Genomic DNA, 23,014 nt, shown 5'->3' on the forward strand with positions numbered 1-23,014 from the left:
TTCTGAGCATCACCCACAGACCTGTTCTGATCACTTCCTCATTCGTGTCTGAATAGTTTGACTCTCCATCAGGGGGCGTCGGATCCTGCAGGACAAACTTCCAGCCAGGGGAAGCGCGAGTCCTGATCTGGCCTGCAGGTAGGAGTCGGTCCTGGACAGGATTTGTGCTTATTGAGGTGACCCGGATGTTCAATTCAATTCAATTTTATTTATATAGCGCCAAATCACAAACAGTTGCCTCAAGGCGCTTTGTATTGTGGGTAAAGACCCTACAATAATACAGAGAAAACCCAACAGTCCAAACGACCCCCTATGAGCAGCACTTGGTCACAGTGGGAAGGAAAAACACCCTTTAAACAGGAAGAAACCTCCATCAGGGAGGGGCAGTCATCTGCTGAGGGGGGGGGGGGGGGGGGAAAGCAGAGATTAATAACTACCCCCAGCAGCCTAGGCCTCCAATCTCATTGTACATCCTGTATAATGACAATAAAGGCATTCTGTTCTATTCTAGCAGCGTAACTAAGGGATGGTTCAGGGTCACCTGATCCAGCCCTAACTATAAGCTTGATCATAAAGGAAAGTTTTAAGCCTAATCTTAAAAATAGAGAGGGTGTCTGTCTCCTGAATCCAAGCTGGGAGCTGGTTCCACAGAAGAGGCGCCTGAAAGCTGAAGGCTCTGCCTCCCATTCTACTCTTAAGTATCCTAGGAACCACAAGTAAGCCAGCAGTCTGAGAGCGAAGTGCTCTATTGGGGTGATATGGTACTATGAGGTCTTTGAGATATTTATTTTAATGTATTATTATCCATGGTATATATTGGTGGATTCCCAACAAATATGTAACCATGTCAATCATTTTGTTAAAGATTAGACTTATTAGCTAAACTGGACCATTTTTCCAAAATGTCTGCTATGGGGCAAAGTGAGCCAAAGGCCAAAAAAAAATTCCAGACCAAGCCATTTGGTAGTACTTTGCGGCCCTGCCAAAAGCCAATAACTGTCAGCCACATTTTTTTACATTGCAGAAGAGCTATTATGCTAAGAATGTATAAATTTCACCACAAAACGAGACATAAAATTTCCACACTGGATTTTTAAAGTCCAGAATTAAATTTTTTAAGCACTTAAATGAAATCAGAAAACAGTTCTTTTATTTGTTTTCCATTTGTTTTTGACAAATTAAAAAAACAGGAAATGGCTCATTTTTCATTTGTGGTTTACCAATTTTGAAATGGTAATCAGGAAACAAGTCATTTTCCAATTTTTGTTTTCTGATTCCTAAATGAAAATCCATGGGCCGCAAAGTACACGGGTCATTTACACCCTCACCTTAAAGTTATTGTTTATCTGTGGTAAATAAAAGAAAATCAAACCATACCCAGCTGGTTTTGTGTTGTTTCGGGTAACCTAAATTTAAATGTTTTTATACTGGAAAAAATAGATGGGTCACTTTACCCTGTGAACTGGTTAAACTTACCCTGTGCTTGGGTCAAACTGAGCCACTGGAAAACTTTTTTTTTTTGTGATGTCATATTTCCAAAGCTGTTTGTTATAGCTCCTCCGTGAATCGCCACCTTATCGTGGTGGAGGGGTTTGTGTGTCCCAGTGATCCCAGGAGCTATGTTGTCTAGGGGGCTTGTCCCCCTGGTAGGGTCTACCCTGGCAAACTGGTCCTGGGTGAGGGTCCAGACAAAGAGAGGTTCAGAAGACCCTTATGAGTGAAAAAACAAGGGAACAGTTTACCCTGCCCGGGATAGGGTTACCGGGGCCCCACCCTGGAGCCAGGCCTGGGGAGGGAGCTCGAGGGAGAGTGTCTGGTGGCCAGGCATTAGCCCGTGGTGCTTGGCCAGGCGCAGCCCGAAGAGGTTACATGGGCCCGCCCTCCTGCAGGCCTACCACCCGCAGGAGGTGTCGTAGGGGTCGGGTGCAGTGTGTGTCGGGCGGTGGCCGAGGGCGGAGGCCCTGGCGGACTGATCCCCGGCTATCGAAACTGGCTATTGGGACATGGAATGTCACCTCTCTGGTGGGGAAGGAGCCTGAGCTAGTGCGTGAGGTTGAGAGATACCAGCTAGATATAGTTGGGCTCACCTCAACGCATGGCCTGGGCTCTGGAACCAGTGTCCTGGTGAAGGGCTGGACTCTGTTTCAGTCTGGAGTTGCCCTCGGTGAGAGGCGGCGAGCTGGGGTGGGTATTCTTGTATCCCCCCGGCTTGCTGCCTGTACGTCGGAGTTTTCACCGGTGGACGAGAGGGTAGTTTCCCTGCGCCTTCGGGCTGGGGAACGGGTCCTGACTGTTGTTTGCGCTTATGCGCCGAATGACAGTTCAGGGTACCCACCCTTTTTGGAGTTGCTGGGTGGGGTGCTGGAGAGTGCTCCATCTGGTGACTCCATAGTCTTGCTGGGAGACTTCAACGCTCACGTGGGCAATGACAGTGAGACCTGGAGGGGCGTGATTGGGAGGAACGGCCTGCCCGATCTGAACCCGAATGGTGTTTTGTTATTGGACTTCTGTGCAAACCACAGTTTGTCCATAACAAACACTGTGTTCGAACACAAGGATGTCCATAAGTGCACATGGCACCAGGACACCCTAGGTCGCAGGTCGATGATCGATTTTGTAATCGTATCATCAGATCTGCGGCCGTATGTTCTGGACACTCGGGTGAAGAGAGGAGCTGAGCTGTCAACTGATCACCACCTGGTGGTGAGTTGGATCAGGTGGCGGGGGAAGATGCTGGACAGACCTGGCACACCTAAACGTATTGTGAGGGTGGGCTGGGAATGCCTGGCAGAAGCCCCAGTCCGGGAGATCTTCAAGTCCCACCTCCGGCAGAACTTCGACAGCATTCCGAGGGAGGCTGAGGACATTGAGTCCGAATGGACCATGTTCCGCACCTCCATTGTTGAGGCTGCTGCTCAGAGCTGTGGCTGCAAGGTGGTTGGTGCCTGTCGTGGTGGTAACCCCCGAACCAGATGGTGGTCACCGGAGGTGAAGGGAGCCATCAAGCTGAAGAAAGAGTCTTATCGGGCTTGGTTAGCCTGTGGGACTCAGGAGGCAGCTGACAGGTATCGACAGGCCAAGCGGAATGCAGCTCGGGTAGTGGCCAAAGCAAAAACTCGGGTGTGGGAGGAGTTCGGTGAGGCTATGGAAAAAGACTTTCGGACGGCATCGAAGCGATTCTGGCAAACCGTCAGGCGACTCAGGAGGGGAAAGCAGTGCTTCACTCACACTGTTTATAGTGCGGGGGGGGTGCTGCTGACTTCAACTGAGGCTATAGTCGGACGGTGGAAGGAATACTTCGAGGACCTTCTGAATCCCACTGACACGCCTTCTGTAGTGGAAGCAGAGTCTGGGGATGAGGGGGATGACTTGACCATCACTGGGGGTGAGGTCACTGAGGTAGTTAAACAACTCCTTGGTGGCAGAGCCCCTGGGGTGGACGAGATTCGCCCTGAGTTCCTGAAGGCTCTGGATGTTGTAGGGCTGTCTTGGTTGACACGCCTTTGCAACATCGCGTGGAGATCTGGGGCAGTGCCATTGGATTGGCAGACCGGGGTGGTGGTCCCCATCTTTAAGAAGGGAGACCGGAGGGTGTGCTCCAACTTTCGGGGGATCACACTACTCAGCCTCCCCGGTAAGGTCTATGCCAGGGTGCTGGAAAGGAGGGTGCGTCCGTTAGTCAAACCTCAGATCCAGGAGGAACAATGCGGTTTTCGTCCTGGTCGCGGAACGCTGGACCAGCTCTTTATCCTCTCAAGGATATTCGAGTGTGCGTGGGAGTTTGCCCAACCAGTCTACATGTGCTTTGTGGACTTGGAGAAGGCATTCGACCGTGTTCCTCGGGGTGTTCTTTGGGAGGTTCTGCGGGAGTATGGGGTGTCTGGCCCATTGTTGCGGGCCATTCAGTCCTTGTACAACCACAGTGAGAGCTTGGTCCGTATAGCCGGTAATAAGTCGGATTTGTTTCCTGTGGGTGTTGGACTCCGTCAGGGCTGCCCTTTGTCACCGATTCTGTTCATAATTTTTATGGACAGAATTTCTAGGCATAGCCAGGTGGCGGAAGGCTTTTTCCTTGGTGGCCTCAGAGTCTCATCTCTGCTTTTTGCAGATGATGCGGTTCTGTTGGCTTCATCAGGGGGGGGCCTCCAGCTCGCAGTGGAACGGTTCGCAGCCGAGTGTGAAGCGGCTGGCATGAGAATCAGCACCTCTAAGTCTGAGGCCATGGTCCTCAGCCGGAAAAGGGTGGAGTGCCATCTCCGGCTCAGGAACGAGTTCTTGCCTCAAGTGGAGGAGTTTAAGTATCTCGGGGTCTTGTTCACGAGTGATGGGAGAAGGGAACGGGAGATCGACAGGCGGATCGGGGCTGCTTCTGCAGTGATGCGGACACTGCACCGGTCCGTCGTGGTGAAGAGGGAGCTTAGCGTAAAAGCGAAGCTCTCGATTTACCGGTCGATCTACGTCCCTACCCTCACCTATGGTCACGAGCTTTGGGTAGTGACCGAAAGAATAAGATCGCGAATACAAGCGGCAGAAATGAGTTTCCTTCGAAGGGTGGCTGGCCTCTCCCTTAGAGATAAGGTGAGGAGTGCGGCCATCCAGGAGGGGCTCAGAGTAGAGCCGCTGCTCCTCCACATCGAAAGGAGCCAGTTGAGGTAGCTCGGGCATCTGATTAGGATGCCTCCTGGCCGCCTCCTGGGTGAGGTGTTCCGGGCATGTCCCACCGGGAAGAGGCCCCGTGGTAGACCCAGGACACGCTGGAGAGATTACGTATCTCGGCTGGCCTGGGAACGCCTTGGGGTCCCTCCGGATGAGCTGGAGGAGGTGGCTGGGGAGAGGGAAGCCTGGGCTTCTCTGCTTAGGCTTCTGCCCCCGCGACCCGGCCCCGGATAAGCGGAAGAAAATGGATGAATGGATGGATGTTTGTTATAGACTCATTCTTATCATTTCATTTGTTAGACAACAATCCAAGTTATAAATTGATGTTTTCATTGTACTCCTGTGTCATTTAATTTTGTCTGTAGAACCAAAAAAGTAAAAAGTGGCTCATCTTACCCCACTTACCGAGAATGAAGAGGAAATAAGAGTCAGCATGACCTGAACTGACTCATTTTCTCACACAACCTTTAAATAACACAAAACCAGTTCGTGAGTTTGCTGATATTTGTTGAGATGTTTGAAAAGTTGCAGTTAATTTATCTGAAACTGTAGCTCAGTTTATGCTGCCTTCTTCTGAACATTAGTAATGGGACAACAACTCTGACGTGTGTGCGTGAACGGCTTGGTTGAAGAAAAAGGACGTGCAGAGTGTGTGGGCGGGACCATGGAGTGAAACTGTTTTCTGATTTGTTCAGTGAGTTTCTCCACAGTGTCGGTGGGAAGCAACCCCACAAATCAGCTCACTTTGTGATGATGGCTCAAACTGCCTGTTGAGCTTAAATTCATAACTGATGGGATTTAAACACAGGAGGACATTTCAGATTAACTTATTGGCTCAGTGTGTTTAAATGTGTCAGTTTGTTGTCATCGCTAACACTCGTGTGACTTTGTGTAATTTTGTGTATTTGCTGACAGTAAACGACCAATCAGAGTCTTTGTTCTTAAGAAGCTGTAAACAGTTTTATTATTGTGACATCAGAGCAGCAGAACCAATCAACAAAGATACATTCATCAGAAGCAGAACACCTGTGGAGCAAACACCTGTGTGAAGGTCACATGATGTGTTTGAGTTCTCTGCTCATCTGTGTTCAGGTGCTACAACAACCATGCGGAGCGTGCGATTGGCTGCAAGCCATCAGGTGATCTGACAACCAGAGAAGTGCAGTGCAGAGAAAAACATTCAAACCGAAAAAGTGACGGCAGCCTGACAGGAAGTGGGCGTGTTTGTGGGGAGGGTCACATCTCAGTCTCAGCCAATAAGCTCTCACCTAGACCTGATGTCAGCAAGACCGCCTGGGGGCTGGAGTCTGTGGGGTCAAAGAATGACACGTTGAGAACTTCACGCCACAATTCAGGATCCAGGACCTGCAGTTCGTGCCACAGCCTCCTCACCTGTTCCCACATCAACCATTTAGACTGATTTCCTTCTATCGGACCAATCAAACTCAGAAACAGTTCACAGACTCGAGGTGCAGGCCCATCAGCTATGGACGACAGCAGTGAACTGTTCCTTTAAGAAAACTGATCTAAACGCTGATGTGGAAAAGCTTTAAGTGCATACAAGGCGTCAAACCGAAGCTTCTGTGTTTCCTCTGCGATCAGCCGTTAGACGAAAACACGTCGGTCACAGCAGCAGCATCGGGATAAAATACAGAGCTCATCTCAACAAAAAGACAAAGATGGCTCCCGCTTTTAACGAGAACGAGCTGTTAGATCAGACGCTTCCCTCCATTTGCCAAATCTGTGCCGCACTTTAAGTTTTAATGATCTTCAGGTTTCTAATTTAATGACGCTGTTTAACAATGAAAGAAAATAAAGACTATTTACTGCGCACATCTGTTTCAGCCCACATTTTTCTTCCATCTTATATTCGCTGTGACGAGCTGCTGCACCTTTCTTATTGCTCCCGGTTCTGGTTCTGCTTCTGCCCCAGAACTGGAACCATGAAGCTGCAATCACAGAGGAACCACAAAAGATCAGCAAATCTTCAAAGGGATATTCATTAATACTGATTAAATATCAATTATTGTATTCTTTAGCTGGGACTAGATAAGTATCAGTTAAACCAGATTCACACTATAGGACACCTAAACACCACACAGAGGACAGCACCAGGTCTACAATCAGTGAAGTGGGACAAAATGGAGTTGCTAGTGGGTAAAGCTGGACAGAACCAGGTCTAATAAGGGTAATATGGGACAAAAGCAGGTCTAAACTGGGTAAAAGAGGGAAGAACTGGTTCTGTCCTGGGTAAGGTAGCACAGAACCAGGTGTGTAGAGGAAAAACTGTAAAAAACAGGTTCACATTTGTTAAAGTTGGGCAGAACTGTGTTTACAGAGCACTGTGTGGAAGAACCGGTTCTGTACAGATTACAGCAGCAGAGAACCAGGTGTGTTCTGGGTAAAGTAAGTGGGACAGAACAGGATAGAAAATAGATTGAAGTCTATACTAGGTGAAACGGGGCAGTATTGCTCTTATACCTGTGACGCCAGTACAGTAACCTGGCAAATAAACCCATCTTACTGGGTCTATACTGGATTTGTGCGGTTTGAGGGAGGACAGTTTAGAGCGGGGACACTCTGAAGGTGAGGACAAGAGAGTTCAGCCCTTACTGCTGTGGGGGAGCCAGGCGGGGGGCTGGTACTTGTCTCTGATTGGGTGGTACTTGTCTCTGATTGGGTGGTATTTGTCTCTGATTGGCTGGAGAGCAGTGATGGAAGCAGGATCTGGTGCCAGAGGCGGGGCCTCCCTGTCGTCGTCGTCCTCGCCCTCAGACAGCAGGTCACAGATCTGCTGCTGCAGCTCCGGACTGATGTCATTCTCGGCCAGGACCAGGACCCGCAGGCTCGTTGGGTAGTTCTCCACCATGTCCAGGAACACCTGCACACATGTGAGACCACCACATTTCAAAACTCCTAGGAAGTTCATAATGCCTTCAAAATATAACTGTGTGTACAGAATGTGTGACATGATGGGCAGGACCAGGATTGCTGCGGCTTTTCAGCTTAAAAGCATCTTTCCTTCGTGTTTACAGTCCTGGAATGCACTGATCACACGTGCACACCCCCTTGCACATGCATGGCTGAGCTTGTCTCTGTAACCATAGCGACCGGTGTGCATGCATTATTCTGTTGGACCTGATCGCAGCGTTCAACCTTATAAAGAGATCAGAAAATCAGCCACAAATGTTCATGTTCACTAATTTTCTTAAAAGCTAAAGATTTCATTGAGTTTCCTACAACTTCTTACAGTTCTTTCACAATAAGAGCACTGTTAAGCCATTAATTGTTTCTGTCCAGAAAACATAAGAATGCTTTTAGTTTGATAGTGGAGATGCTGAGCTTGTGTGTGTGTGTGTTTGAGCGTGATGGTGTTCCTAATTTTATGACCGGCTCCCACATATCACGACTTGGTTGCAACACGGAGGCTGACGCAACGGCAGCAGGAACACTATCAAACGCTGACCCCAACAACCAGCAGCTTTTAAGGTGGAATGATTTCTTCCATGTTACGTAAAGCTGGAGCTGGCACTGTGAATCGGTGAAGGCTGAAAATCAGCTCTGAACATCAGTTTGTCTTTACGGGCTCTCCTGTGTGTTTAACGAGGACAGAATTTTGACTGGATGACTTTAGTTTCCCTGATTTTGATTCCCTCACTTTGTATCTTAAAAGACAGCAGAAGGGAAGGTGATCAGCAGGCGAGACCTGCCTTCACCTCAGATCACTTTGGAGCTACGAGACTTTCAGTCATATCGCAGATTCTCCAACAGCTCCACAGAGCTCATTCTGAGGCTTTTATTTTGAAAGCAGCTGAAACAGGAAACACAGAGCTAAAGAGGCTCCTCATCAATGCGGCATCATCTCCCCCTGCTGGACAAACAGCTGAACTGCAGCCTTAGTCCACAGAGTCTAGACCAGGGGTGGGCAACTCCAGGCCTCGAGGTCCGGTGTCCTGCAGGTTTTAGATGTGTCCCTGATCCAACACACCTGAATCAAATGGCTGAATTACCTCCTCAGTATGCAGTCAAGTTCTCCAGAGTCCTGCTAATGACTTCTGTATGTGATTCAGGTGTGTTGAAGCAGAGACACATCTAAAACCTGCAGGACACCGGCCTTCGAGGCCTGGAGTTGCCCACCCCTGGTCTAGACCTCCAAACTCAGGAGCTGAGACTGGTTCAGCCTGTGGAGGTCCGCTTTGTAAACGGGGACAGCAGTTCAGACTGAGCTTCAGCTGATTCCAGGCAGGGGGTGAAACAGCGTGGGTGTGTGAATAAAACCAGACTGAGAGGAGTTACAGCCGCTGGTTTCTAGAAGAAGAGCTGATGAAGCTCTGAGGGAAACGAGCATTAAATCCAAACTTTAAATTCATCCTGGTTTTATTTGCAGTTCAAAGATCTGCTCTGGAAACATGAAAAGCACAGAAGAAGAGAAAGGAGCGCAGTGATTGGTCGACCTGTGCTGACTGGTTGCTCAGTCCGGTTCCCTCCAGGTCCAGAACCTCCAGAGTTCTGCTGGACGCCACGGCAACCGCCAGCATCCCTGCAATCTGATCACCTGGAGACAGAGGGAGAGCGTCAGCCGCAGTGATGCAAACAATAATGTCAAGTGGTTGCTGTTCTGTTGTGTAGTGTTATGTCTTTGTGCTGCTGTTGTGATTTTTGAGGTTTTGTTGCTCTTGTGTTGATTTGGTTGTGCTCTTGTTCCTGAATTCTTGTAGTGTAGCTGTCATTAAGCTGTTGTTGCATTGTTTTGTGGTGTCATTCCTGTCTTATTGTGTTGTGTCATTGTGCTATTGTTGTGTTGTGAAACCTAGCGGGTTGTAGTCCAGGTTGAGCACGCGAAGCTGCGAGCTGTGAGCCACGGCGATGGAGAGTCGAGCCCAGCCTTTGGAGCTGATTCCTGGGTTAGCACTGAGAGTGAGCTCCCTCAGCCCTGCACGCGTCGCGCACGCACGCACACACACACACACACACACACACACACACACACTTATGTGACAGTGAAGGGTTAAACTCCCAGAATGCTTTGCTGTATGGAGGTCCAAGCTGATTCAGGTCGTGTGAGCCTGAAATAACGAGGCTCCCTTGAGCCTCACTGGAGGACACGCTTCCTTAAAACAGGAGTTTTTTCATTGAGCTTCAGTCTGAGGCGAGCAAGCAGATTCAGGGTCACACCTGAGCAGCCCGGCTCACCTGTTGTAGGCATAAAGCAGGTTCGTAACACAGATGTTACCTGACTTTGCTCCATCAGGCGGCAACATCCCACAGATCAGACCCAGCGCTTCATCTCCCAGCATGCAGTCGCCCAGATCCAGACAGACCAGAGAAGGGTGGGTGGACAGGGCAGGGTTCAGGGTCACCAGGCCGGCGTCCAACAGCGGGCTGCCGTGAAGGCTGGGGTGGTGGGGTGGGGGAGGTGAGAGGCTTACAAACTAATCACAGTGACATCAGCATTCTTATAGCTTTACAGTTTAAGTGCTGTTGTCGTAATTTGGTAAATAAAACTGAATTGAATTGAACCAGTGGCCAATCAGCTTAAGGTTCTACTCACAACAGGGTCTGCAGGGAGCGGTTAGTCTTCAGGGCGTCGGCCAGGTGTCGCGTCCGACCAATACTGGATACGACCCCCAGGTTGAGGTTGAGCTGAGCGAGCGAGTGTGACTCGGCGACGCTGCGGCAGATACGCCCAAAGTCGCGGTCAGAGAGCTGGCAGCCACGGATGGACAGCAGGCGCACGCTGTCTTCCTTCAGACTCTCGCAGATGTCCTGAACCTCGGCCGCCGACAGCATCTCACCCGTTATCTGGATGGAGGCGGGCAGCATCGTGTATGCCACTGGGAGCACTGGGATCCCTTGAAACAAGACGCTGAAAGAACAGTGTGACCTCTGCTAGTGAAACACAGGTACTGCAGTGAGGTCTGCTATTGGCTAGTGTTTGGATCAGAGTTAACTCAGTGAAGACTCACGAAGGCTGGAGGGGTGGGGCTAGTTTCATCTGATCAACTTTAAACTGCTCCTCTTTTTTTTATATTACTACCATCTTCCTGCAATAGATGCACATTAGCCATTAGCCTAGAAGTAATAAATGCACGAATGAGCTTTTCAGCATCACTCTGAGAAAGGATGTTTCTAATTTTAGAAATATTGCACAAATGCAATAAAGCGGTCCTACATATTTGTTTAATATGTGCATTATTTATCTCATAGACTCCAATTTGTTCATGTAAATGGGGAGTCTTCTTCACACACTAAGGTTAATTATGGAGTTCCACAGGGTTCTGTGCTAGGACCAATTCTATTTACATTATACATGCTTCCCTTAGGCAGTATTATTAGAAAGCACTGCATCAATTTTCATTGTTATGCAGATGATACTCAGCTTTACCTATCAATGAAGCCAGATGACACACATCAATTAGTTAAACTGCAGGAATGTCTTAAAGATATTAAGGCCTGGATGACCTCTAATTTCCTGCTTCTGAATTCAGATAAAACTGAAATTCTTGTTCTCGGCCCCACAAATCTTAGAAACATGGTGTCTAACCAGATACTTACTCTGGATGGCATTACTTTGGCCTCCAGTAACACTGTGAGAAATCTTGGAGTCATTTTTGACCAGGATATGTCCTTCAATGCACATATTAAACAAATATGTAGGACCGCTTTTTTGCATTTGCGCAATATTTCTAAAATTAGAAACATCCTTTCTCAGAGTGATGCTGAAAAGCTCATTCATGCATTTATTACTTCTAGGCTGGACTATTGTAATTCATTATTATCAGGCTGTCCTAAAAGCTCCCTGAAAAGCCTTCAGCTGATCCAAAATGCTGCAGCTAGAGTACTGACAGGGACTAGAAAGAGAGAGCAGATTTCTCCCATATTGGCTTCTCTTCATTGGCTCCCTGTTAAATCTAGAATAGAATTTAAAATCCTTCTCCTCACCTACAAGGTCTTGAATAATCAGGCCCCATCTTATCTCAAAGACCTCATAGTACCATATCACCCCAACAGAGCACTTCTCTCTCAGACTGCTGGCTTACTTGTGGTTCCTAGGATACTTAAGAGTAGAATGGGAGGCAGAGCCTTCAGCTTTCAGGCCCCTCTTCTGTGGAACCAGCTCCCAGCTTGGATTCAGGAGACAGACACCCTCTCTATTTTTAAGATTAGGCTTAAAACTTTCCTTTTTGATCAAGCTTATAGTTAGGGCTGGATCAGGTGACCCTGAACCATCCCTTAGTTATGCTGCTATAGGCCTAGTCTGCTGGGGGGTTCACATAATGCACTGTTTCTTCTCATTCACCTTATTTACTTTGTTTATACTCCACTCTGCATTTAATCATTAATTATTAATCTCTGGCTCTTTTTCACAGCATGTCTTTCTCTCCCCTCAGCCCAACCGGTCGCGGCAGATGACTGCCCCTCCCTGAGCCTGGTTCTGCTGGAGGTTTCTTCCTGTTAAAAGGGAGTTTTTCCTTTCCACTGTCACCAAGTGCTGCTCATTAGGGGGTCGTTTTGACTGTTGGGTTTTCTCTGTATTATTGTAGGGTCTTTACCCACAATACAAAGCGCCTCGAGGCGACAGTTTGTTGTGATTTGGCGCTATATAAATAAAATTGAATTGAATTGAATTGAAGGACATATCCTGGTCAAAAATGACTCCAAGATTTCTCACAGTGTTACTGGAGGCCAAAGTAATGCCATCCAGAGTAAGTATCTGGTTAGACACCATGTTTCTAAGATTTGTGGGGCTGAGTACAAGAACTTCAGTTTGATCTGAATTTAGAAGCAGGAAATTAGAGGTCATCCAGGCCTTAATATCTTTAAGACATTCCTGCAGTTTAATTAATTGATGTGTGTCATCTGGCTTCATTGATAGGTAAAGCTGAGTATCATCTGCATAACAATGAAAATTGATGCAGTGCTTTCTAATAATACTGCCTAAGGGAAGCATGTATAATGTAAATAAAATTGGTCCTAGCACAGAACCCTGTGGAACTCCATAATTAACCTTAGTGTGTGAAGAAGACTCCCCATTTACATGAACAAATTGGAGTCTATGAGATAAATATGATTCAAACCACTGCAGTGCAGTACCTTTAATACCTATAGCAAGCTCTAATCTCTGTAATAAAATGTTATGGTCAACAGTATCAAAGCTGCACTGAGGTCCAACAGGACAAGCACAGAGATGAGTCCACTGTCAGAGGCTGTAAGAAGATCATTTGTAACCTTCACTAATGCTGTTTCTGTACTGTGATGAATTCTGAAACCTGACTGAAACTCTTCAAATAAACCGTTCCTCTGCAGATGATCAGTTAGCTGTTTTACAACTACTCTTTCAAGAGTCTTTGAGAGCAGTGGCGGATCTAGGATTTTTCTGAGTAAGGGGCTATCAAGGGGGCCTCAGTATTCATAGAGGGGCCAAGTATTTGTGGTAGATGTGGTGATATACGGACCAATAAAAATTAAAGCCATTACATTAAAGTTATGGTAAATCTTATCACCATGAGATGTAAGAATTCAGTGAACTTATGTACCATTTCACTAAATAACAATATCAGACATTTCATACATTACAGCATTAACTGTTGTTGCTCTCCCTAAATGATTTCTGACCTGATGAAAAGGGACTGGAGGTGCCCTGGTCTTGACCAGCCTCTGGTCTACTGTGTCCTGCTGCTCTCTCCCTCCTCTCACCCTGCTCATTTTCAGCTTTTCTTCAAAAACTGCTGAATTCCCACCTGAGACTGACCCTTTCTTTTCATATTCTTCTCTATCACTGCCAGACATTATAGTTCATGTCAACACACAAATGCAAATAACAAAGAAGTATATGAATTAGCGAAATGCTAACGTTCATGTCCAAACACAAGTAGGGCCCCGGTTAACGTTATTCTTAACTAACTTTGCTTCTTAAATTAATGTTTGTCAGACTTACGCTGTGACAGCTGTAAGTAAACAGGGATTTTTGACTTATCATTACCAACAAACTCCTCAAAATATAGACTGGTTGTCAGTTAAAAAGCTTTCTCGTTCAAATCTTCTTTTTCTTCTGTAAGCTTTATTCATGCTGAGAATTCCGTTTTGGCTCATTAGCGCTACTGGTGTTTCGGCATGGAATTGCATCCACCTATAATGTGATCCTTGCTCTCGGACGAAGGGCAGATGAGTGACAGGACAGGGGCACTTCAGGGGGCCAATCAGATTTCAGATGGGGCCAATGCCCCTGTGGCCCCGCCCCTGTTTGAGAGACACGGAAGGTTGGATATGCAAAAGGAGGTTAGGGATACAACCATGAATGTGAGGCTGTGAGGAGAAATGAGGTGTGAAGCACCTGTATGTGGTTACAGGTGACAGCACAGATCATATTTCTGTCCTCACCGACTCCCTGTTACAGAATTGAACATCATACCTTAAAGAGCTCTCAGCACCTCAGCAGAACAGCCTGCAGGTCTCACATCAGATCCACGTTTCATGAGAAAAACTTGGTGAAGGTCCAAACTGATCAGCTCCTCATTTACTCCCTTCAAATGAGGAGCTCATGGGCCTGTAAAGTAACTGAGTACTTTTACTTGGGTAAAGTAGAATTCGGAGGGATTTCTACTTTGTACATTTCTACACGAATCACCTGAAGCTTCTTCTCAGCTGATCAATGCTGGAAATGTTCACACAGTAGAGCTGATCAATAATCGGTGATTATCAGGTATTGATTGGCGAGGTGGTGACGAATTAACCTGATAAATGATCGATCAGCTCACTCGGGGAGGGTCGGTCTGTCACGCGCTGATGTCATCATTCGCCGATCTCGCCGCAGGCCACGCGCGGGTTCCGATTCGGAGCCGATCGATCCGAGATCGACTGATTGGCTGAGATCAGCAGCGGCGGAGCTGGAGCGGCGGGGGTGTCGGCGTCCCGCGGCCGTGCAGCAGGTCCGTTTGTCGCTCTGTGAGCTCCGTGAGTCCCGGTGTGTTTCTGCAGGTGACCGTTACTATGAGACCCAGAGAGCGCGGAGAAGACAGACGCTCACTCCGCCCGCGTCACCGGAACCGAAAACACCGCTCTTCATCCGCGTCCGCGTCCGCGACAGCGACAATAACAATAATAATAAGTGTGCCTCAGACTTTAACGTCACAATTTACTGAGCTCCGGTCAAACGCCTTCTGGAGTTTAAGTATTCTCCAAATTACAGAAGTTATTCCTGATGATTTATTCTAAAACACTAAATTATTTAACGTCAGCAGCTAAAAATTAGCAAACATCTTAATGAGGTCAAAACTAACTAATGCAGATCAGTTAGTCTAAAAATAAGTATAAAATAATTAAGTATGACGCAATCATCATGCCATAAAATAAAATTCAACAATTCAGCCGATTCTTACCAAACAGCAAATATCAGAATAGTAATTATTCAGGATTTTAATCTTTGATCTAATGATAAAACTTTAATGAGGTCATCACTAAAACTGCATTTGAAACAATAAACATTCATAAACCCTGAAAGTGTGAATTAATTCTGTGATTTGAGTTCATTGAAATTTATTTTATTGCGACTCTGATTGATTTATAGATGAAAACAATAAAATGAAGCTCTGAAGATCTGAGCTCAGTTCAACAGTAGAAAACTGTAGAAAACAATTTTTAATATGAAACGTTGATTTAAGCTCTGCCTGCTCAGAGTGAGACCTCACAGAAACACACGATCTTCGCGGCTGTTACGTCACTTCTCGTCGAGCCTCGTTTTAATCCTCTCTGATTGGCGTCGTCATGGATTAAATTAAACCTTCTGCTGATCATTAATGCTAGTTATTGATCAGTTATCACTGATCGATCGGCCCACCAAACGGAAGAAAATATTACCTGTTACAACTTCCGATCTTGATTTTCAGAATAAAAGCCTACGGTGGCCGGAGGAAACTTTACGTCATCTTTTTTCTCAGGCTGAACTTCCACGTTCACTCCTAGGTAACAACAACAACAACAACAATACCTGTGGCACTCTGCACACACGTACACACCTGTACAGGTCACCAGCCTGAAACAGACAACCATTCACTCAGATCCACACTTATGGGCAATTTATAATCACCAGGTGACTTAACCCCACTAACTCCATGTCTTTGGCCTGTGGGAGGAAACTGGAGAACCTGGAGAACCCATGAGGAGAACATGCAGATTCAAACTCAGGACCTTCTTGCTGTGAGGCAGTAGTGCTAACCACCACCTTTGTTCTCAGGTTCAGTGACCCGTCCCAGCTTCAATCAAACAGGAAGTAAGTGTTCTCGAAAGTCAAGCTTTTCTACAGATAGCATCCACCTGAAGGTCAAAGGTCAGCTTAATATCCCTTACAGTACTGAGGCATCTGTACTGCTGCACCGACTCGGCAACTCAGGAGAGATGGCCGTGTGTTCGTCCTCAAATCCACGACTGTCTCCTTAGTTTTGATGCATTCATGTCTAAAGAGGACGACCTGCAGCTTTGGCACGAAGAGTACAGCAAAACAAAAGAACGCCCCCCTGTGGAGGAAAACCAAATTCACCGTCACCCACTGAGGGCTAAAGCATGAAGCCAGGACTAAAACGTGGGGCTGAATAAAACTTTGCAGCCGAGGAAAACTCAATAAAAATTTTCCTCGGCTCAGGGTGCCAGAATCATATTTAGTCCCAGGACATCATCAAAAACCTGCGCCTCCTTTATTACAGGAGAAGTGACGCAGCCTGCAGTCCTCACGTGACCTTTGACTGCTGAGTCGAAGAACGCTTTGTTCATGAAAAATAAGAGATAATATCCGCTGTTCAACAACCTGTGTGTCTGTGTGTGTGTGTGTGTGTGTGTGTGTGTGTCAGCTTTCCTGCAGTTTTAGATCAGCTGTTCTGAGTTTGACATCACTTCCTGAGAATTCCATCCTGACCTTTGACCTCGGCATCTCGGTTTCAAGCCTCTAAATACAGACGGGAGGGGAAACAGCTGGAGGACTCAGTGACTGCGTCTAACATCCCTGCAGCTCACGAGCCGTTTAATAGGACACGAAGGAACTGGAGGAAAACACACCACCTGCTGGATGACACACAGTGTTGCAGTTTTCAGATCAAATCAGACAGATGTGCGCAAACAGGAAGTTTGCTTCAGGATTTAAAATGTGCAGAAACCAGAAAAACACATTCAGGAGCTGCCTGAGAATCTGTCCGATCACTTATCAATACTCTGATGGATAATCTGGTCGTCCCTGAGGAGGGGTTCGGTGATGCTGACGGACTCTTCTCCGTCCTGGACAGAAGGTTCAACGCCGCCTTCATCAGAAAGTCGCTCCCTCTCAGGGTCCTGATCCAGACTCAGAGTTACTTTCAACTCTGAGTCAGTTACCATGGTAACAGACTCTGTGACCCCTCCCCTCCCGCTGCACCTGAACCACCTGTCTGACACTCCGACTCATTTCCTCCTTCATAAAGTGGCTGTCGGAGCAGTGAATTGATCTGCAGACGTTTTTATAAGCACTGAAGTCAGACGTCACCGTGATTTTAACAGGAGCCTCTGACAGATGACATCACACATCTATAATGAGCCCAGCTGCAGACTGTCCGTCAGTTCCTCTGAACCTTTACTGCAGCATCACTGCTTACGTCACACTGATGTGTATGAAGAACACACTGATCAGGGATCAGCGGTTCACTGATGGGATCTTGGAGCTGATGAATGTTTGAGTGAAGATGAGGCTGGGATCATTCTAAGACCCTCAAACTGAACTAAATGTTTCAAAGTGACTTAAATGCATCAACATTTTCAAAGTTATGATGTCAGAAATTCAGAGTATGAATCTCGACTTATTTTCCACTGAAAATCGCCGGATCCGCCCGATGGGATCACCGGCTCTGTAACGGATCAGAAATCCGAGTCCGCCTGCACAGCAGGAGGAGCCGGACGGATCGGGATCAGATCCGGTTCAGGCTCCGCTCACTTCCCAGCTCATCCCATCCGGATCCGTTCGTAATGGCTTCATTTTCCCGCCGTGATTATTTCAAAGGACCTGAAACATGTCAAACCAATAAAGCTGAGACATTTCTGAGAACATGAACCTGACCTCTGACCTTTAACAGTGACTCAGTGCAACGTCTCTGCTGTGAGAGAGCCGTCATCTATCAGTGAGGCTGATCTCAGATCAGATTAGAGGCATTAAAGCAGCAATAATGAAATTCTCCATTTCAAAGAAATAAATAGGAAACTGACCTGAGGTCAGATCTGCGGCTGTCACTGACACACAGCTCCGTCAGAGAACTGATTTCTCCACATTTGATCTTCTTTCTGTCCTGCCGGCTTAGAGCCCATCATTAGATTAAGATTAGGATTCAGCTTCATCTGGAGAAGATTAAAGTTGGGTAAATGATGACAGCAGGCATTAGAAAAGAAATGATACGTTTGATATCAACCTTTATTCAGTCTGTGATGATGACGGAGGGACGAGCTGATGAAAATGACTCTTTCCTCCCGTCACGCGCCACACGGATCCTCCGGGTTAAAATGGAGGCTGTGCTCTGGATTTACCCGTTGCCATGGTGAATCCCGGTATGTGGTGACGTTTTCCTGGATCAGGAACAGCAGCCAAACACAAACTGTTAAAGACTCTGGATCTCTGAGTTTCCACGATAACCACGTTAATTAAAAATCATACAGAAATGATCCGTCTGTAAACACGTCCCTGAGATCACACACAAAACTGTGCGCGCGCGCGTGTGTGTGACGCTGCTCTGAGGGTCGCTACGCGTGCTGAAATCTGTCTGCAGGTGTTTGTTGTTTACAGGACGTTAACCTTAAACTCAAAGATTATTAACCAAAAAAAAAAAGAAAGATAAAGAATACGTCAGTGCTGTTGCGTTCTGACGTACCCGGAAGTGTACGTGCGCAGCAGCTAACAGTTAGCTCCAGCGGTTCCGAGCAGACGGACGGAACGACAGACAGGTAAGACGGGCAGGTGAGTTGAGGGGGCTTTACGTGGTGACGGTGTCTTTATGACTCTGACAACACAAACAAACAGCCAAACAAACGGACGTTTAACGACAAACTGTGTCAGAGCCTCAGTTAGCTGAGTTAGCTGTTAGCTCCAGGTGTTTCTGTCATCATCTTCATCAGGTGCGCGTGTGCGTCAGAGAGCTGGACAGAGGCGACCCGTCGCGGGGTGTCTGTCCTCATAGCCCGTTACAAACCCCGCAGCTCCGGTTAGCCTCCAGCTGCTAGCAGGGTAATGAGATTACTTCAGGTACTCTGATTACCTGACTGAAGTACCACCATGACTTATTACATACATTAGCTGCTACAGCATGAAGCAGAAGTACTCAGATTACTGAGTGACATCAGGTGTCAGGACAGTGGTTTTCAGTGTGTAGGTTCTGAGCTTTCTCACGGAAGGAGGCGTTTGATTGGCTGAGAACTCATCTCATTGGTTAGGAGTTGTAAACATTTCCTGTTCAGGTCACATGATTATTAATCATTTGCATGGCCGCTGAAAGCAGCTTCATGATGTCACAGCGAGATGTGGACAGTCATGTGATCTGGTGTTACCTGGCCTCCAGGTGTGTCTGTGGATGGAAGTGTGCAGCTCTGCGATGGGACCAGAGCGCGTCTTACCGAGCTCCGAGGATGAGCTGGGAGAGGACGAGCGCCCGGCTGATGGGACACTGATGCCGCCGCCAGGCACAGTGTGGGGCGGGGGGGAGGAGGACGAAGAGGAGGAGGGGGACGGGGAGATGGAGATGGACGGCGAGGAGGAAGATGGGGGTGGAGGAGGGTACTATTACCAACCTCTTAACCAGGAACCGGACGGCGTGCAGCCAGAGGATGACGAGGAAGAGCGGGGGGAGGCGGCCTCCCACGCCGAGCAGCTGCAGCAGGTGCAGCAGCGGATAGAGGTGAGGTCTGCCTGGCGATCGAGGAGTCAGGCCTTTTTTGGTACTCGACTCACCTGCGCATCTCTCTGCAGGTGATGGGGCTCCACCTCCCTGAAGCTCCCCCTCCTGACAGCGATGAGGAGGAGGATCCCGAAGGGGCAGCGGCTCAGAGGAGCCGTGCCTCCATCCCCATGGATGCAGGTGAGAGGCCCACCTGCGTCACCTGTTCACCTTCACTCACTCAGAATAAACACTGACATCACTTCCTGTCTCCTGCAGATCACGTAGAGCTGGTGAAGAGGACGATGGCGGCAGTGGCATTGCCATCACTAGGCGTGCCGCCGTGGGCACGGGAGATTTCTGACGACCAATGGAAGGACATGGTGCGGGACACGCTGCAGAGCCGGCAGAGTGCCGCTGCCCTGCGCCTGCCCCGCTGCACCAACCTGCCTGGGCCCTGAATGCACCACAAAAACTCAGATCATCTCTAAATTATAACTGTCATTCAACGCAACACATAGACTCACCAAGGGACCTTGTAGGCACTGCGACAATTCCTACAGCATTAATGGACCCTGAATGCAGCATGGCTGCCAGGTGACATTAGACTCACCCGAGTATCTTCAGGTTTCCCGTTTCTGACTCACCTGAGCCACGCTGACCTGCATTATGACCATTTCAGGGCCCAAAAATAAAGACAGAAGTATTTAATTTATTAAAGCAGGTAAAAATTTCAGATGATCGGAGGATCAATATGGTAATTAATCAGTAATCAATTAACTATCAGTGTTTGTAAATGGTTGTTCTGGTGTTTCTGTTAATCAGTGAATAATCAATAAAATTATTTTATAAAACTTTAAAATCATATGAATGTATGATGTCATCAGTTATTGATTGGATCTGCTGATCATTACATTCCCGATCACATCCTCACTTTCTCAGTCGCTGATCCCTGCTCGATCAATAACTCGCGCCTACTTGATCCTGTGCAAAAACACCTTCTTCCTGTCTTGACCTTTCACAATAAAAGCACCATGGTGTAAATATAACTTCAGACTTTTACTGGTTAAGAAGTTTTTTCTTTATGAAATGATTCCTGTTTCTGTGGAGCTGATGAAGCAGAGGATTAAAAATTAACGTATCAGTGCAACAAAGGCCCAGACACGCTCAGTTTCACACACACACGTGTGGTATTGTGAAAGCAGCATCCATGTTTCTGCCATGAGGTCCTCAGCTGGTTTTATTCTGTTTGATCAGAGCCGATCAAACACTCTCAGTGGGGATGCCTGTGGGCAGTTATTACAATTGATTACAGGTCAAATCAGAGGTAAACCCCAAACAGGCTCCGCCCCACTGAGATGTCCAGGTTAAGTTCAGTTCTTTTAAATGTTTAAATAGGGAGTCAGACTGAGTTTAGTTCAGGGATGACCAGTAAAACAAGTGCCTGCAATGAGAAAAGAGCGTCCCGGCTTCACCGTCACCGAGCGGACGGACAGGCGGTCAGACCCGATCAGCGAAGGAAATTTCATCAGGGTGCCTCTGCAAATACCTGAAGCTGAAACAGGAAGCATCATAAGGCACTTTCAGTGTAAAATGTTGGTTTCCACCTCTGTGTGTGTGTGAGAGAAGCACACAGCACGCAGCACGACTGTATTTCAGTTTATTTCTGCTGTACATACATGAACATCTGTACAAAATCAGACTTTCATACCATGTAATGCTCGACCTCATTAAACATCTGTACACGATGACAGGAAGCAGCATCTCACTGTCACGGCTCAAGTTTACGGAGCGCCATCACATGACCCACCTCCACCTGTCAGTCACTGCCGGAGGTAAAAAACTGATCTGAGGACGGAACGTAGACACACTCGAACATCTTTGGCCCCAACCGCACTGAACCATGTCTGCCAAAATTAGAAGAACTCTCTCTGAGCTTTGGTTTGGTTTGAGCAGCCTCTCAACCAAAGCTCATGGAAATTTCTTACAATTTAAGCTCGAGTCTGAGCTTTGTTTCAAGCAGTCAGTAAACATGAAGTGTTTAACAACCCACACAAGTGTTTATGGAGCCATACGGAAGAACCAACTGAACCAAAGTTAATGAAAATTTTCTGGAATTTAAGCAAACCAGGAGATCCTCGATGTGGGGCGAAAACCTCATGATGAAATATGCAGCAATTATTATCCTGATATTTCAGAGGTGAAACTGAGTCCAGAAAATGCAACCCTGTAACGGTGAGCGTGTCGTTGGTGACACAGCGTACTTCAGAAGTGCTGCCGTTCAGCCTTCTGGCAACAATCACCACAATAACCCTATGTCAGGTGTGAAGCGCAGTTTCTCAGCTTTCAGAAACGGAATTTTTTCTGATCGGACAAAGGTTGCGTATTTACGGTATTTAAAAGTTCCCTCGATCAGCCGCCTCAGCAGTGATAAGCTCAGTGTTAAGCAGCTGTAACGGGTGCTTCAGGGGCCATCGGCCGGCGTTAACGGTTAACCAGTTCTTTAAACATCTGCTAACAAACTGGACCAAACTTTATGGAAATTTCTTTCTTTCCAAAGCCCCTGAGGTCAAACTGCAGGGACCAAACAGGAAACAACAGATTTTCTTTTGTTTGCTTGGAACTAACAAAAAACAAAACAAACAAACCTATTTTTAGTTTTCTGAAGACGTCCCACATCGAGATGTTAGAACCCAGTTAGACTCGGCGCTGGAAAAACTCTCTGCTAAAATTCCAAGAAATTTCCAGAAGGATCCGGTGCTCCAGTGAACATTCAGTCGAGCAGCGAATGATTGATGGGGGCGGGGCTATGCTGCCACTGGAATGATCACTGATTACGATTGACAGCTGAATCTGTGAAGGACACACCCACATGGCAGCAAGAAGGGCACAAGCGACGACATACGGAAGCCAGCTAATGAGAACAAACGGATAAAAAGGGCGGAGGCCGCGGGAGGGGCGTGGCCACAAGTATGCAGGATAGTCTAGAAAGGCAGTGACCACAGACAGAAGCACCCACCCACGTTTTTCTTTTGTTCCCGATAGGTCAATCCATTAAAGAAACAAACACACGGGTGGCAAGGTCACCACAGTGTGGAAAATATCTGGCCAATGAGAAGCTTCGATGATTTAGAGCAGGGATCCTCGCATCCAAGCCTCGAGGGCCGGTGTCCTGCAGGTTTTAGATATGTCTCTGCTCCAACACACCTGAGTCAAATATAGAAGTCATTAGCAGGACTCTGGAGAACTTGACTGCATACTGAGGAGGTCCATCCATCCATTCGCTTCTGCTTATCCTGTTCAGGGTCGGGGGGGGGGTGTGGGAGGAAACCAGAGTACCCAGAGGAAACCCACGCAAGCACGGGGAGAACATGCAAACTCCACACAGAGAGAGGGAGAGGCCTGGACCAAGGTGGAATCGAACCCAGGCCTTCCAGATGGTATTCTATCTGTGAGGCAGCAGTGCTAACCACTGCGCCACC

At 47.4% G+C, this 23,014-nt stretch overlaps 2 protein-coding genes across 6 annotated transcripts; one reads left to right on the plus strand and one right to left on the minus strand.

Annotated features, from left to right (window-relative positions):
- Positions 1–5,594: 5,594 nt before the first annotated feature.
- lrrc73 (leucine rich repeat containing 73) lies at positions 5,595–18,246 on the minus strand. Of its 4 annotated transcripts, none has more exons than XM_030747824.1 (8): positions 18,078–18,246; positions 17,878–18,006; positions 10,208–10,522; positions 9,890–10,050; positions 9,467–9,589; positions 9,111–9,211; positions 7,270–7,537; positions 5,595–5,963 (listed from the first exon to the last, which is right to left on the minus strand). In XM_030747824.1, exons 3-8 carry the CDS (start codon positions 10,477–10,479, stop codon positions 5,893–5,895), a joined length of 996 nt encoding a protein of 331 aa, XP_030603684.1. In that variant the 5' UTR covers positions 10,480–10,522; positions 17,878–18,006; positions 18,078–18,246; the 3' UTR covers positions 5,595–5,892. The 4 variants fall into 4 exon arrangements, with proteins under 4 accessions (XP_030603684.1, XP_030603682.1, XP_030603681.1 ...); XM_030747822.1 differs by lacking the exons at positions 17,878–18,006; positions 18,078–18,246 and adding exons at positions 13,787–13,896; positions 14,069–16,710; XM_030747821.1 differs by lacking the exons at positions 17,878–18,006; positions 18,078–18,246 and adding exons at positions 13,595–13,896; positions 14,069–16,710.
- Positions 18,247–18,383: 137 nt separating this feature from the next.
- mea1 (male-enhanced antigen 1) lies at positions 18,384–20,397 on the plus strand. Of its 2 annotated transcripts, none has more exons than XM_030747826.1 (4): positions 18,384–18,619; positions 19,218–19,553; positions 19,625–19,733; positions 19,812–20,397. In XM_030747826.1, the coding sequence occupies exons 2-4, from the start codon at positions 19,230–19,232 to the stop codon at positions 19,991–19,993; spliced, it is 615 nt and encodes a 204-aa protein (XP_030603686.1). In that variant the 5' UTR covers positions 18,384–18,619; positions 19,218–19,229; the 3' UTR covers positions 19,994–20,397. The 2 variants fall into 2 exon arrangements, with proteins under 2 accessions (XP_030603686.1, XP_030603685.1); XM_030747825.1 differs by having other exon boundaries at positions 18,389–18,606.
- Positions 20,398–23,014: the final 2,617 nt, after the last annotated feature.

This window comes from Archocentrus centrarchus, chromosome 15 (assembly GCF_007364275.1).
Source record: "Archocentrus centrarchus isolate MPI-CPG fArcCen1 chromosome 15, fArcCen1, whole genome shotgun sequence".
Classification (NCBI taxonomy): Eukaryota; Metazoa; Chordata; class Actinopteri; order Cichliformes; family Cichlidae; genus Archocentrus; species Archocentrus centrarchus.

Bases quoted from the DNA above. Each gene is read 5' to 3' on its own strand.
- lrrc73 (XM_030747824.1), bottom strand. From the start codon at position 10,479: ATGCTGCCCGCCTCCATCCAGATAACGGGTGAGATGCTGTCGGCGGCC. The intron at 9,212-9,466 runs GTTTCACAACAC...CTCTGTCTCCAG, and splicing joins CCTGGACTACAACCCGCTAG to GTGATCAGATTGCAGGGATG. The intron at 7,538-9,110 runs GTCGACCAATCA...ACATGTGTGCAG, and splicing joins TGAGCAACCAGTCAGCACAG to GTGTTCCTGGACATGGTGGA.
- mea1 (XM_030747826.1), top strand. From the start codon at position 19,230: ATGGAAGTGTGCAGCTCTGCGATGGGACCAGAGCGCGTCTTACCGAGC. The intron at 19,554-19,624 runs GTGAGGTCTGCC...ATCTCTCTGCAG, and splicing joins AGGTGCAGCAGCGGATAGAG to GTGATGGGGCTCCACCTCCC. The intron at 19,734-19,811 runs GTGAGAGGCCCA...TGTCTCCTGCAG, and splicing joins CTCCATCCCCATGGATGCAG to ATCACGTAGAGCTGGTGAAG.